Source organism: Hibiscus syriacus, unplaced genomic scaffold (assembly GCF_006381635.1).
Source record: "Hibiscus syriacus cultivar Baekdansim isolate YM2019G1 unplaced genomic scaffold, ASM638163v2 tig00116958_pilon, whole genome shotgun sequence".
NCBI lineage: Eukaryota > Viridiplantae > Streptophyta > Magnoliopsida > Malvales > Malvaceae > Hibiscus > Hibiscus syriacus.
Window position 1 is genome coordinate 1,690,526 of NW_024063484.1, and position 16,417 is coordinate 1,706,942.

Here is a 16,417-nt window from a genome sequence, read left to right on the forward strand (position 1 = left end):
TATTCTTAACATTCATGGTGCTCGAAGAATGACAATAATTTTAATCATATCAATGGAATTAAAAGCTTACTATACTAGTATAAAATAATTTTCAAGCAAAATATTGTATATAGTTTACGTAAAAATTATATGGGTAAAATATACAAATGGTCCCCGATTATGGGGTATTATTTTGTTGAGTTCTCTAACTATTAAAAATTATAAAATAGTCCCTTGACTATGGGATATTATTTTGTGGAATCATCCAACTACTAAAAGTTAAAAAATGGTTGCTTAACTATTCATATAGTTCAACTTATCATTTTTCGTCAAAAATTGGCGGTCGTCTAAGTTGAACGTTAACTTGTTGACTGAGATATGATAAAATCTGATCACAAAATCATTTGAGTTGTTTTTTATAAATATATTCTCCGGTTACATTATGTCATTGAGTCAGTACTTGAAAGCAACAATAGTGTCAATATGCATTATTAAATTATGATCTTATCACATCCTAATTAGCAAATTAACTTGCAACCGAGAAGATTGACAAATTTTGAACAAGAAATGATGAATTTGAACAATAAGAATAGTCAGACGAATATTTTTTAACTTTTAATAGTCTGGAGATTTGACAAAACATCTTCATTCAGTCACGAGACCCTTTTATAACTTTTAATAATCGAGGGATTCAACAAATCAACGTTCCATAATTGGGAGACCATTTGTGTATTTTATCCAAAATATATATTAAAAAATTAAATCAACAAATAATCTAATAGTAAAAGGTTTGTAATACTTTGAAATAAAATTTTTGTAATTATTTTCTAATTAAATTTATATAAACTCATTCAGAAATTTAAAAAATAATAATTTTAAAGGATTTTTGAAGGGTATAGAGAAGATGCAGGACAAGTAAGCAGAGGATCCGGGGGGAGCACCTGCGCATCTCGCGCGATTCTGTCCGTTGATGGGATGGGATGTCGTTTTCAGCCGTCAGATCCGCCTCTCGTTCTCATCTTATTATTACCATTTCATGATTTTCCAATGTCAACGATAAATGTCCTTTCAACTTTCACTATATAGTTTTTATAATAAATAAATAAATAATTATTTATATACACCAAATATGTAAATTAAAAAAAAAAGTTATTATTCTTAAAGATTTTGAGCTCGAACAATTACGTTTACAAGATATTTATACGTCGTTAATGAACACAACGATGATGTGACTTGATCAATTTACGAAACCGTCATCGAAGTGCGTCACGAGTTCATAACTTGCCATTAGATTTTGGTTTCGATCATAAAGATGTATCGAAGTTTTCGTTTTCAGAACTCCGAGTTGAGTTGCCGATGTTATTTTTTATCCCATAAAAGGTTTTCAGAAAGGATGAAATGCACTTACCATGTTCCTACAGCACCCTGAGCAGGATTCGCAAAAGCAGAGAACTTCCAGTAGGTCTTCAATGAATACGCCGGGAAATCGTCACGCCTTCTTCCGTTGTCTTAGCGATCTGCAATCGTTACATTTCGAATACGATTAGCATCGAATGTTAGGGTGCGGTCCTTGACTTGACTACCCGAAACTAAATATTGAATGAACTAAATAAACGAATATAAATAATATTTTACGTACATTTAATACACGAATGAACACGAATTAAGGAACGAATATTTATTGTCGAAATGATTGAAAGTGCTGCACTATAATATCTTACCTTCATAAATAATTGGGATTAAGTTGTAAAAGGAGATTAATGGGGTTTTAACAAAGCCCTGAAAATTTTAACAAAGCAAACCAATTCCTGTCTCTTCCAGAATCTTCCGTACCCACCCTTTCCTCTATTCTCTTCAATGGCAAGCAAGCACGGCCGTGATCAAGCAATGGTATTTCACTTCTCCTTTATCCCCCCGTTTAATGGCTTTTCTTTTTCCTTTTCATTCAAAGTTTCAGTATTTTGAGCGCTGAAGTTCAAAATTTGCTTTCTTGTCGGCTCCCTCAAGATATTTTCTATGCTCTTTTTTTCCTGTTTGCTTTAATTTGTTCTATTCATCTGGGAAATTAAGCTTTGTTCTATTCAAGCTTAAAGGTTTGACCTTTGGATGACTAAAGTGTTCTCTCTTAAGGGTTATCATCTGGGTTCTATTTGTTTTCTTCTTTTGCAAACAACTAGAAGTTAATTTATCTTCTATCTACTCTTGGTTGTTCCTCTGGGGCTTGTTTCCAGGATTTCCAGGGCTTTTTAAATGACTTGCAGGACTGGGAACTTTCACTTAAGGAAAAAGACAAGAAAAAAACATCTCAGGCTTCTGCTAAAGAACAATTGGTAACTTTTCAACCCTCAGATTTTGTTCAAGTATGGCACTGACGTGAGAACATAGAATGTAGGGTTAATTCATTTCATTTCATAGGGTACCGATGAGAAAGGAAGGCCTACAGGAAAAAGGTCCCTAAATGGTTCTTCGTCGACTACCGGTTCGGGGCAATATGATTGTTTGCAGAATTATGATAAGTGGAGCAGTTTATCAGCTAGTTTTGGCACTGAAGAGAGTATGCTTGATGCTAATTCTGAAAAGGAACTGGTGAGAAGTTTGGTTTCCGCACGTTTTCTTTTTGATCATGTTTGAGCTTTATTTGGTGTTGATAAGAGTGAAAATATTTTGAAATTTGCAGGGGAATGAGTACTTTAAGCAAAAGAAATTTAAAGAAGCTATCGATTGCTACTCGAGAAGCATTGCCCTTTCTCCAACAGCAGTGGCTTATGCGAATAGGGCTATGGCCTATCTTAAGATCAGAAAGTATGTTTGGCACTCTTTATGTTATATTGACTTATAGATAGCCTTCCCTAGGTTCATAACTGTCAGTGTGATTTCCGTTTTCTCTTTAGATTTCAAGAGGCTGAGGATGACTGTATGGAGGCCTTAAATCTCGATGATCGCTACACAAAAGCATACTCACGTCGAGCAACGGCTAGAAAAGAACTTGGCAAACTTAAAGGATCTGTTGAAGGTATGTTGAGTGCAAGTTCTCTCCTGGTTTAACTCCTAAGTGGATTCTCTATTTAAATTAGACGGATCTTATATGGTGGGCGTAGTTGTTTGCAGATGCCGAGTTTGGCCTGAGGTTAGAGCCTAAGAATCAAGAAATGAAGAAACAGCATGATGAGTTTAAAGCATTGTATGAGAAAGTAAGCATTTTTTGTTGTTCAATTTCCTGCTATATACCTTCTGAATTATGACTTCCTAAAAGTTCAGTGAACTAAAATTATCTTGAAATATTGTGGCTGATCAAGCTGGTTTAGAATCATGGATGTTAACCAGGCTACGGTATTCTTTAGGTTATTAGAAGATCTTCTGTTTTGTTATTATTTCTAAGCAATCGATTTATTGTTCTCATTGTAATTTTCATCTATCCCAGGAGGTTCTACAGAAGGCATCAGGGGTTATAAGAAGGTCTATGCAAGGGGGTCAGGATATAGGGAAGTTAGATACAAAAGAAAATGGGCTTGGGGTGCAACTTGTCTCGGATAGTACTCAAAGGACGGGGGTTGCCGCAGTTCAAGGGCATCAAACTAAGGTACTGGATGTTAGAACTTCTCTTTTCCAGTTGTTTTCTCTTTCCTTTCTTTTCAATCAAAGATGTTTATTTATTTTCAAATGAATACATGAATTTATGTTGACTTTATTTAGTTTTGACGCCTAAAGTTTTTCGAATGTACTTTTATGTTTTTTCATTTAGCAATTTAGCATGGTCTCTTTTGGTAGGTTTCCGAATATGACAGGGAAAAGAGACCCGAGAAGACATCTGTAACTTTGGAGGAAATAGGGAAAAGAAATATCAGGGCTGGAAGCAGAACCGATGGTACTCGACTAGATGCTGGTATTGCTGCTCCAGAGATCATTAAGGTAACAATATATATATATATTATTTCTCTTGAGACTTCTATTGGTCACACTTCTCTTTGCTTCTAAGAAGGTTTGTGTTTTCCTTAAGTAGTTACAATTTAACAATTCCGTGAAGGTGCATGCATGTTCCTCCTCCTCTCGTTTCTAATTTGTGGCTGCCAAGCCTTAGACTCCCTCCCTATGAAGTGGCATCCTATAAAATTTCGATTCATATTTTCTAAGGAACTCCTTGAATTACTTTTACGAGTTACAAATAGGATTTGAACTTTAAAGCAGGGAAATATTAGTTTGTAAACAACTACATTATCCTCACTTTAATATCTCACTACTTGATATAGTTTAGAATTGGTTTAGGTTTTTTATTGGCTTAGATTGGAGTCGAGTCGGTAGTGTACTGCAATGAGCAATTGTAGTTGCATTGCTTTAAATTATTTGAGATCAATCTATAAGGTCTGTCTTTAAGCGCCTTGGGGTTCAGTGAACTGTTCTTTTCTTTTGTAAGATGAATTTTGTTGCACTGAATCTATCCATTGCTACTTTTATAACTAAAAGATTGTGTAATGATATTGGTTTTTTGCTCTTAATTAAAATTGGGTTAACTGTGCCGCATTCAATCTTTCACAGAGAAATACCAAAACTAGAAAGCCAGAGCTGAAGCCTTTGGTGCAAGAGCTTGCTTCTCGAGCAGCTAGTCGAGCCATGACCGATGCTGCGAAAAACATCAGTCCCCCAAGTACAGCTTACCAATTCGAGGCTTCCTGGAAAGCCCTATCTGGTGACTCTTCCCTACAGGCTCATCTTCTGAAGGTCCGTGTGTGTTGGTCTTTTCTCGTTCTGTTTTACATGACGAGCCATCTTAATGTGAATGCTATTTTTTCTCGTTTAAGTCTCCTCATTCGCGCTACAACTGATATCTTTTTTTTAACTATTTGTAGGTTACATCTCCAACTGCATTACCACACATATTTAAAAACGCATTGTCTGCTTCCATGTTAGTCGATATTGTTAAATGTGTTGCCACCTTTTTCAGGTAAATAGTGATCTGTTATGGTGCCTACTGCCTGGGACTCGCATATCGATTTATCGTTGTATGCTTTCCAGATTATTGATTGCCTGCTGGTTTATTTATTCTATTGGCAGGGAAGAAATGGATTTGGCTATCAAGTATCTAGAAAATTTAACTAAGGTTCCAAGATTTGACATGCTTGTATTGTTTCTTTCGCCTAAAGACAAAGCCGGTACGTTTATTTGAGTGTTTTACTGTATACCCTTCGTATGATTCATATAAAACCCTCTCGAATGTTTAGTAATATAGATCTATTACATATTTAAAATAAGTTTAAAGAAAAGGGTTAATCGAACCGGATGTTCCCGAACTATATAGGCCAAAATTGTTGGCTAAACTGTTGAAAGGACTTGATTAGAACTATAGTCTGAGGATTCAATTGGAACGTTTTTGAAGTTCAAAACCGGTTTTGAATATAGCTCGTAGTTTCTGGCGCAAGTAAGCCTAGAAAAATTGTCTTTATTCGAACCGAGGTTGAGAGATGTAAATCAGGATGCTGACTTTAGTTTTCCATTGAACAGATCTTCTCAAGGTATGGGATGAAGTATTTTGTAGTGAGGCAACTCCCATAGAGTATGCAGAGATCCTCGATAACTTGCGGTCCGTGTACGGCCGCAAGAAATGAAGGATAAATGATACGCATTCGGAGAAATTTTCTCGTAGCAGTGATGTTGAGTTTACTTTTTTGTAAATGGTTCTTTCGAAACGTCGAAAACCGGTCACTGCAACTTTGTAATGGCTGGGTTGTGGAGCTCGGCAAATTTCATAATCTTTCATCTTTCAGTGTTTGCATTTAGCTGTTTATGGTTATCGTGTTTGCATTGCCACCTACAAGACAATGTTCTTTCTACATTCGCCTTCAAAAGCTTTTACAAACTTTATTATTTTTCATTCAAAATTCGAGTTTCTGATTCCGTGGAAGGAATGAATCTAGTGGCTCGTCTTACTAAACCATCGGATTTGGTTACAAAAACGATCTTTCTAATGGAGCTTATAATCATTATTACCATAAACAGAACATGCATATCTAACTAGAGAGTCCAAAATCGGACATGATACCATTCGACTCAAACTGGGATACTTTATAGTATATACTCCCTAGACAAGATAAGATATGATAAGGAATGTTCATATCCAAGAAATTCATATCCTCAAAGCTAAGGAGCAACACGGCCTTCGAATCAACTATAATACATAAGATTAGACCTCTTATTGGTCTACTTGATCTACCAAAACGAAATTCAAGATTTAACAACTAGATCTGTTTATCATGTTAACTTACAGATAATTATAATGGTTGTATGTCTTTTTTCTCCCGACTCTCCTCTTCCCTCTTACGAAGATAATCACAGAAAGCATTATCGATTAATGACCATCTTTATATCGACTACGAGTCTCTATTCAAATCATAAGAGACGAATCACAAAAAATTGAAGCAACTTGTTTATTCTCATCAACAACTACCCTATTGAATTTAAAAACACTACCCAAACCAGCTGAAAACACATCCCCTTGCACTAATACATCATTTTTTTTACTTCAAAAACTTGGTAGTATTTGTTATAACAAAATCAAATAATTATAGGTCCCTTATTTATAGGTCCCATAATTATATAATGGCATATTACCAAAATAAGCCTCTAAAGTTTATTAAAATGGTCATTTTGGTCTCTAATATTTTTTTAGAGCATTTTGGTCCCTAACGTCTTATTTTAAGGTAAAAAAACTTAAAGCGTTTAACTGAAAAGTCACTTTGACTCTTATTTTTTCTAAAGTATTTTGGTCCCTAACATTTAGTTTTAGGGTAAAAAACCTATTTTTGGAACCTTGCATAATACTCAGTAAGGCAACTAATGAAACCTTGCTCAATGTCATCTCAACTGTGTCTTTATCTCTTTTCTTTGCACATTAAAATACAAGAAATACTTTAGACTATGTAAAAGTAAAAAGATCAGATCATATCCTTTACCATATGAGATATGAATTATAAGTCTTCACTGTTGCAAAGCGTGTGAACGAAGTGCAAAAGCAATCCACACCCAACATTCTCTATCTCTCTCTCTGGTCTTCTTCTCCTCCTTCTCTCTCAAAAGGCACCTTCTTTTTGGTTCCTCAAGAGGCGGCTCTAGGGTTTTGTTCATAAGTTTCCTGTACGTCTTTTTGCAACCAGTTTGATCTTTGTTGCCTGAAAAAAGACCATGAAGGACTTATACAGGCTTGATGATCAAGTCACCACTGATTTTCTCAGTCCAGTTGAACATCATCTACTTCAGTTTGATCATCAAGAAACTGATCATACAGATGCTTCTGTGTCAGTTTTCTCTGGTCTGATCAAAACCCAGATCGCCAATCACCCTCGTTATCCAGACCTAGTGTCTGCTTACATTGAATGCCAAAAGGTAGCTCTTTTTTTAAAAAAAAATAATTAGGGTTCCTTTTAATATTTTTTAGCATATTCTGTATTATGTATACACAGGTTGGAGCACCGCCTGCGGTGGCTTCACTTCTTGAAGAAATCGGCCGAGAAAACCATACTATAAACAGCTGCAGTGAGATAGTAGCTGATCCAGAACTTGATAAGTTCATGGTACTTTAAAATGTTCATTAAATGATTTGTTTGTTTCTTGAGAAAATATTGCATGAGTCGCAGATATTCATTTTTTTGGTTCCAACTTCCAAGGAATCATATTGTGAGGTTCTTCATAGATGCAAAGAGGAACTCTCAAAGCCGTTGGATGAAGCTACAATGTTCTTGACCAACATCAAATCAAGGCTAACTGATCTCTGCAATGGAACATTGGTGAAATCCTTGGATTATTTATCTGGTAAAGTTTTTTTTACTGTGCATTTACCTGGAAAGCAAGTTACACTGACTGTACTGGTACTATCTATAGTTGTTTTGCTGTTCCTTTTTTGTCCACTTACCTATTTTTGACCATGCTTGAGCTTCTGTTTCGTGAATCATTCGCTTACACTTTTAACAGTAAGAACAGTTGCATGGTGCTGGATCTATAATTTATTTTGTTGTGGAAAAATATTATAAATTATACAATAATTCACTATTTAATGAGAAATAAAGGTTAGCAACGTAATTTTAACTCAAAAAGAAGTTTTTAAAATGTAAAAAATTACATCTTATATGGCTCTTGCGTTTGTGTTGAATTATAAATATTCTTGGCAGATGTACATAGTTGAATGTTTACTATACATATACATGTATGTGCATATATATATATATATACATCATTTGCTTTTCTGTTCAGATGAAGCTGTTGGGTCTTCGGAGGAAGAGTTAAGCGGCGGCGAATCCCTGGGCCGACATCGTCCGAGCCACGAGATCAAAGGAATGCTGATGCGCAAATACAGTGGGTATCTAAGCAGTTTAAAGGAAGAATTCTTGAAGAAAAGAAAGAAGGGTAAGCTGCCAAAAGATGCCAGGCTCACACTGCTAGACTGGTGGAACAGCCATTATAAATGGCCTTATCCCACGGTAATTACACTGCTACTTAATATATATATATATAACATGCAAATTCCATGTCTATGGCATAAGCGTTACGTCGGATTACTGTGTAACGCGGATTTAGATATTTACGGTATTTGATTTACTTTTAAGGATGTGGTGTTACAGGAGGATGAGAAGTTGAAATTATCAGAGATAACGGGACTAGACCAGAAGCAAATCAACAACTGGTTCATCAACCAGCGGAAGCGGCACTGGAAAGCGTCCGAGGATATGAAATTCGCTCTTTCAGACGGTGTTTCCGGACACAATGGAGGGGGTCCGACGTACTTAAATGCCGGAGAGGGAACCGGAAGGGACGATATTTGATCAACGCAACGGTATTCACTGAAGGCATCACTTCCCACATGTAAACTTATTCTCACAAATATATTGCAGTGTGCAAACCATACAAATATGTAAATGCTTTCCCTCCCTTTTTTGAAGTTATTAAACCAATTTCTATATTCTTTTTTGAAAACCAATTTCTATTTAATAAGGTGTTATTGGGGTTCATAGTTGTATTTAAGTTCATCAAAATCCCACCCTTGAAGTAATTTTTTTAATTTTGGACCAAGAAAAAGCTTAATTGTAAGATAAGTGCATAAAGTATAGCGCTTTCACGAATAGGTGTCTAAACTATTTTTTAATGATCTTGGTGTCTAAAGTAAAAACGTTACCACTTTAGGTCCTCGGGTTGTGAACGACGTTAATTTCCTCCATTAAGTGACACGTCTCATAATTTGAAAATTTTTTAAAAAATTATTTAAAATTTCAAAAATAAAATTACATTAAAAAACATTTAAAATTTGAAATAACCCCAAAACTTTAAAACATTCACTTTAACCCCTAAACCCACATCAATCCCCACCCTTTGCCTTCGACGAAATTTCACCCGACCTCACCTCCCCTTGTCGACCAAAACCTCTATGAGATCGTGACTGATCGTAGTTTTATACCCGCAAACCCCGGGATGAAAATCGTGATTCCAACAACCAATCGATGACAACATATGACTAGGAGGATGGCAGTGACTACAGCGGCGACAGTGATCGTGATCGGAAAGGGCGACGAGACCGGTTTAGGGTTGGGATTTGGGGATTTTAGGGATTTGAGGTTTTTTGTAATTTAAGAGAAATTAGGTTTTTATTATAAATTTTAAAATTATCAGATTGTGACATGTGTCACATAACAGAGGAAGTTAATATCGTTGACTACCTAGGCACCTAAAATGATAACGTTTGTAACGTTAGGCACCGGGATCATTCAAAAAATAGTTTAGGCACCTATTCGTGAAAAACGTTCTAGTTTGGGTACTTATTTTAATAATTTTCATCCAGTAAAACGACGTCGTTTTGAGTTTTTTGGCATCTAAACTATGACTTCTTTTTGTGTGCTCAAAACAACGTCGTTTCGGTGTGAATACCATGTCAATGTGTTGTTATCGAATTAACGGCTCTTTAATATAATTAAAACGAAAATCAAAGTTCAATATTATAATTGGAGCAATTGAAAGTTCAGTGATATAAATCATATAACAAATAATTTTACACAGAATTGGTGATTCCAGAGCAAAATAATGTTTGATTCTCAATAGAAATCAGTTCGTGATATCAATATCACACAGCATTGACAATTAAAATTAGAGACAAGTATTCGATCGAATAAAGTCGAGTCGAGTTTAATTGAACTCTGTCCACAGGTAGCATGACTTAGGCATATAACCAACTTGATGGTGCATGATTGCAGATCGTAACGACTGATGTGATAAGGAAAAAAGACAGAAGATGCCAACAAAAATAAATGTCTTTTCAAAATTCTTTTCCCCTCTGCTTTCTCTAACTTCTCTAACTGCGCTATCCAAATACATAGCTTTTTTTGTAAAAAAAAATTAGAATACTTATCTATCAAAGTTAAGTGTATAATTCGAGTCTTAATAACACCAATTGACCTATTAGTACCACCATAGAAGTTGAGGATCAGATATGCCAAATTAAAATAGGACTATATCATAAATTTCAGTATAGTAGAGGGACTAAAACCATGCTTTTCACGAGATTTGGTCCTCAATATCAAGTTCATCCATCAGGTTCACATGGTTGAGAAGGGGATTAAACATTTCAATGTCGAAAAACTTGTTGGGCAACTTCATTGGCCCCAGAGGCTGCTGACCGGTACTTTGTTTATCCGATGGCGATTTACGTGCAATCACCACGGAGTTGATAACTTCATCGGTAGGATGGAATATTGAGAGGACGTCGAATCTTCGTAGGTCACAAGGATCGACGACCGGATAAAGGAAAGTCCGAGCACCGTGTGCACTTCTCAGCATCAAAACCGCCCCGGGGCTCATGTACTTAGCCAAATGATCAATGACTCTCACTTTCTCATCTTTGTCCATCCCGACGAGAGCCGCCAAGAAGACGACATCGTACTCTTTCAAAGCATGTGTGACATTGATTATGTCCGTGGTGTGAAACGACATCCGTCCAGATAAATCAAGGTCGGAAGAGACCAATTGGATGGCCTTGGAATTGGCCAAAGGGTCGATGTCGTAGTTGTCAAAAATGGTACTTTTGAGGTGGAAAGAGGCCAATACAATCGAGGTCAAGGGAAGAGGACCGGAACCAACAAACGCGACTTTATTGGGCACACTCGGGCAGTGTTTGGTGAGGATGTCGAATTCGAGTTGACTGAGTTTAAGGTAATTCGAGTAGTAAGGGAAAACGTCGAGATGGTGAAGAGGGTTCTCGTAGGATGCTAAGATCGCCGAGAAATGATTCTCCAAATGTCCCTCGGCTTCGCCGCATAGTCGAATCAACTTAGACCTCATGTCTTGAACATCTTTGCAAAGCTTGGTGACATCAATCCGGCTCGGCGGGATACATGTGACGACGAGTTGTGTGAAGAACGCGTTGACATCTTCGGAGGGTTTGAGACTCGAGAGGCTCGCAATTTGTTCATACAACTCTCTGATTTTTCGGACCAACGGATTTTTCTCGCAGACCATGTCGATAGTATGCGGTTATGGAAGATGAGAATTCTTGTGGGCAAAAAACAAACACTTGGGAGCGAGGAAGAGACAACCTCAAATGCTCCAATGGAGCCATTATTTATGGGCAAGTTTGGGGACCACACCATGCGGAGGATTGGCCTTGTAATTCCCTTGCATTATTATAAAGTTAGCGAGGTATAGTATTTGATGTCTTCATTGTTTTTATCGTATTAGGCCTATATAATCAATTGATTTAATGACAAAGAAGTGATTTTAAAAAGTTTGAGGTCTTGAATTTAAATTTTACTTTTATTAAGTACGAGTTTGATTCGGATTTAATTTGATAAAATTATCAAATATATTTTTATTCTTTTGTTGGAACTGTACTTAAGATTCATTGCATGAAAAATATTAGGACCATATGGACCATGAAGTCAACAATTTTTTGTCAAAAAGGTGATGGCTGGATTCAGTCGTTTCATCATTCTCATATGGATTGTTATATTAATATCGTTGACTATTATATCATCATAATGGACCGTCATGTTGACACCGTTAACAACTATGTCAACACTATGATAATCAATATCGATCAAGAAATTAAATAAACGAAATTGAACGAGTTTAAAGATAAAATTAATATAACTAAAAGACGTAAACAAAATTATTGATCTATATTTGTTTCATACATAAAATAATTCCTTCAGTCGAACATATCGAGCGACACCAATGATGAAAAGGAGTATTATTTTTCTTAAAAGTCTCGAGTTTAAACCGTTACCTCTGCATCACGATCTATATATTTTATCAATAATTATGAATAAATATATTCTCATAATAACCCTATATTGTACCCAGATTCCTTACCTTGTATGCTTTCACACTACTGATTGTTAGAACTTGATGTTATATTCAAGGACAAGAAATTTGGGTCACCAAATTTACCCTGTCGTCTGTCTTTGTTTTGCTTTTGGGCAAAGGTTGCCTTCTTTGCTTTTTTTTTTTTTGCATAATAACAAAATTACTCCTCAACGTTTACATAAATGGTCACTTTGCCCCCTATCATTTTTAGAGTATTTTAGCGTCCAAAGTTTCATTTCAGAGCAAAATATTCCCTGGTTGGATGACAATGGTTAGTTGACTATCTGTTAATGTTTCATACGGAGATGTCACTTCAACAAAAAAATTTATTTTTAGAGTAAACAATAATTATAATTAATTAAATACACTTATAAAAATATATTTAAAAATAGTTTAATTTTTTTTATGATATGGCATGACACTTGGACCTGCCACATCAATAGGAAGCTTTGACCGTTAACTAATTAACGATTTTTACCCGCATAAGAGCCTTTTACTCCTAAATAAAATGCTCCAAAAAAAAAACAATGTACATGGACCCCTCTATCTTGTGATAGTTCAAATATCTAAAAGACAATATGGCCTTACATATATCGGATGGCCAGTTTCGACTCTCACTATGCATAGACGTTGGCATTGAGATAATAACAATAATACTATACACTAAGTTTTACAATTTACGGGAAATTATGTATTTAGTCATTCAATTATTTTTGAAATTTTGTTTTAGTCACTCAACTGTTCCTTTTTCAAAATCATACCTAAACTTATATTTTTGTCCCGTTTTGGTCATCCAATATTAAAAGTTTAGGATGATGTTGATATGCCATCATAAGATAATGTCACATTATAACTGAAAAATAAAAAATTATCACACCAACAGTTTTGTTTATTTTTTAACAAAGAATAACCAAAACGGAATAAAAATGTAAATTTAGTGATGATTTTAGAAAATACTGTTGGATAACTAAAATAAAACTCCAAAAATAATTAAATGACTAAATACGTGATTTACCCTACAATTTGTTGTTCTATGAACCTTGTACGCAAGACTCAATCATGACACATATAAGTTTTCTATGGCAGAGAAACCAATTAATAAATTATTAAGCAAACAATTATGTCCACATACATTCCAACTTCCCTTCAAACTCTTTCTCGTTATCGAATTACACTATAATTAAATAAATTTTAAAAGAAATATTATTTTAATTATTTTTTTTATTTAAAAATTCAAGATAAAATAAATTTTTAAAGTCGGAAAGACATCTTAATTATTTTTATTTAAAATAAATGTTCGTTTTATAGAAAGTTATAATAAGTTATATCAATAGGTTATTGATTATGAATTTTTGGGTAAAGTACCTAAATAGTTATATGATTAGAGGATATAATTTTACTTAGTTATTTGACTATTAAAAATTATAAAATGATCGTCTGATTATAGGGAGTTGTTTTGTTGAGTCCATTAACTATTAAAAATTATAAAATGACCACTTGACTATTCATTATGTTCCGAACTTGTCCTTTTCTGTTAAAAATTTGACGGCAGTCTTAACTGTAAGTTAACTCTGCTGACTGATATATGATAAAATCTTATCTCATAATCTCAAACGACTATCATATCCTATTTAACATGTTAAGTCAAACTCAGATTATCGTTATTTTTTTTTTAAAATGTAAAAGGACGAGTTTGAAATATAATAAATAATCAAGTGACTATTTTACGACTTTCAATAGTCGGGAGGCTCAACAAAGCAACCCTATAGTCGAGTGATCATCCTGTAACTTTTAATAGTCAAAGGATTCAATAAAACAATATCCTGTAACTTTATCCGTGAATTTTTTTAATTAAACAACTAATGTAACCAAATCTTTTTTTCCTTCTATTTAACTATTAATATCTGATTTATTGATCGATTATAAGTAAATAATCAATTGCGGTTACTCGACTTCGAATTTCCCGTTTAACTTTTTTTTTTTTATCATGGGCCATGGAGACGCCTAGCTCTTCGAAAGGCAGGCTGCTTGCCACTGCCTAACATTCCAATTTCTGCAACAATAGTTGAAGGGGAAGAGAAGGTATAAGTGGTGGAGGCAATCCAATCCATGACTTGTTCGTTTGAAGGCTGTTGCCCTACTAGAGCCATCAAAGAAGTCAATTCCACTGTGGCTCATGGGATGTGATGATGTCACTCGAGACTTGATTCGACTCGAATCAATTTCCAGTGGACGGTTTTTTCCTTTTCTTGATTAGACCTGATCCTCTCCACTCTGCTCCATGCAAACGTTAGCCTTGTTCGTCATGGAACTGCCACTTGCTGCTTTGGCTTCAACCATAGTCACATGGATCGTGGTACGCTCCGATACAGGAACGTGGAACGGGATCGCAATTCGCTAGGTCCCTAAAATTCGGTACGAGGGGAGTAGACTTATTTCGGATCGCTCTGGTACGATGTACCATATAAATTGGTACGATGTACCAGTTTCTTAGATAGAGATCAATTATAGAAGAAATTTAGAAATGCATGTTTTGTTTGCCTTATTTTATTTAATTTAGATTTGAGGTTTATCAACTGAACTGCTCAATTTAATAATATTTAATTTTAGAGGGATCAAAAAGTAAAAGGATTAATCTCTAAATTTGAGTAGAATAGAGGATCTAAAATCAAAATTAGACCAAAACTAAATGAAATATATTTTATATAAAAACCAGGCTCTTCCTACTTCCATTTTCAATTTTAAATCTCTTATTTTGCCGTCTCTCTCTTTCTCTAAATCCCCTCATTTATTCTTTCTGGTTTCTTCTCTCCATAATCGAAGATGCGTGAGATCCTTCACACTCAAGGTGGCCAGTGCGACAACCAAATCGGAGCCAAGTTTTGGGAGGTTGTTTGTGCCGAGCATGGTTTAGATCCAACCGGTCGTTACCAAGGAGACCAAGATCTTCAACTCGAGAGAATCAATGTCTATTACAACGATGATGGGCTCTTCCAGCTTCGGTGAGGCCACGATGACAACACCTAAGGTAAGGCTCTTCAACTCACTGTTTTTTTCTGGTTTCCCCGAATGGTTTCACCTCTCCCTCTTCTTTTCCTCTGATTTTTTCTCTCTCAAACCCCCAATCTCTAATCCCTTTATTTTTCTGATTGCATATCCTCTTATCCCTGCTGCAAAACTACGATGTACCGAATCGCGATTTTGAAATAATCCAAACGCGTTCGTACCGCGTTTTGGATCGTAACGTTCAGTACGTAGATCGTGGGCTATTGAGCAATTTATGTAACTATGGCTTCAACCCCACCCTACAAAAGATCAGACCAATAACTTTTCTTTAGATTTTGCTTACTTTTCCCTCCACTTATTTTTCTTTGTTTCAGCCATTTAGGTGGTATCAGGAATTTAAATGGTGTTTGCGGTCGCATTTTTTTTTCACATTACGTTTATTACGATCGTAGATGTAATCATGGATGGATCTAGAGGAGTGGATGGGAGCAGTCGCCCCCCTAAAATTTTTAAATTCATATGTATTTTAGATGTTTTCTTTGTATTTTCGATTGAAAATTTGATTTCACCATTCTAAAATTTTACAAGTTCCATATTCTTTAAATTTTTTTAAGTTCACCCCTCCTAACATGAAATCCTGCGTCTGTCCCTGGATATAACGGATGTCATCGCAGTCACTGTAGGTGTCACGGTCGTGAATTATTTTAAATTTCGTACAACTTATCCTAAAACATAATAGTTATAATTATAGGAAGTCATTTTTAATGATTTTTAAAATGTTTTCTAAGTGAAAATGGCGTATATATATATTATATATTATATAATATATACGCGTGTGTATATATATAACTATAATGAGTCATTTTTAATGTTTTTTAAAATAATTTCTAAGCAAAAATGACATATATATAGTTTAACCAAATAGATTACTGAAATTAGGGATTAAATTAAATAACAACAAAAGTTTACATTCTAAACTAAGGATTAAATTCTAAATTCTAAAAATTGGGAGGGATGGAAAATTAATATCTCCTTTAAAATTATATTTTAGAACTTATTTAAAAAAAGAAGAAAAAAAATTGGAGTAAGACGGCTTACT

The 16,417-nt window shown here is 35.0% G+C and overlaps 3 protein-coding genes across 4 annotated transcripts; 2 read left to right on the plus strand and 1 right to left on the minus strand.

Annotated features, from left to right (window-relative positions):
- Positions 1–1,740: 1,740 nt before the first annotated feature.
- LOC120189658 (RNA polymerase II-associated protein 3-like) lies at positions 1,741–5,744 on the plus strand. Of its 2 annotated transcripts, none has more exons than XM_039192877.1 (12): positions 1,741–1,869; positions 2,211–2,309; positions 2,395–2,565; positions 2,657–2,781; positions 2,871–2,992; positions 3,088–3,170; positions 3,401–3,559; positions 3,748–3,888; positions 4,513–4,695; positions 4,824–4,918; positions 5,029–5,126; positions 5,476–5,744. In XM_039192877.1, exons 1-12 carry the CDS (start codon positions 1,837–1,839, stop codon positions 5,577–5,579), a joined length of 1,413 nt encoding a protein of 470 aa, XP_039048808.1. In that variant the 5' UTR covers positions 1,741–1,836; the 3' UTR covers positions 5,580–5,744. The 2 variants fall into 2 exon arrangements, with proteins under 2 accessions (XP_039048808.1, XP_039048809.1); XM_039192878.1 differs by having other exon boundaries at positions 2,241–2,309.
- Positions 5,745–6,945: 1,201 nt separating this feature from the next.
- On the plus strand, positions 6,946–8,786 carry LOC120189660 (homeobox protein knotted-1-like 1). Its single transcript, XM_039192880.1, has 5 exons — positions 6,946–7,353; positions 7,431–7,541; positions 7,635–7,779; positions 8,218–8,444; positions 8,586–8,786. Exons 1-5 carry the CDS (start codon positions 7,153–7,155, stop codon positions 8,784–8,786), a joined length of 885 nt encoding a protein of 294 aa, XP_039048811.1. The 5' UTR covers positions 6,946–7,152.
- A 1,656-nt stretch (positions 8,787–10,442) lies between these two features.
- On the minus strand, positions 10,443–11,518 carry LOC120189659 (nicotianamine synthase-like). The gene has a single exon (XM_039192879.1). It carries the CDS (start codon positions 11,464–11,466, stop codon positions 10,507–10,509), a length of 960 nt encoding a protein of 319 aa, XP_039048810.1. The 5' UTR covers positions 11,467–11,518; the 3' UTR covers positions 10,443–10,506.
- Positions 11,519–16,417: the final 4,899 nt, after the last annotated feature.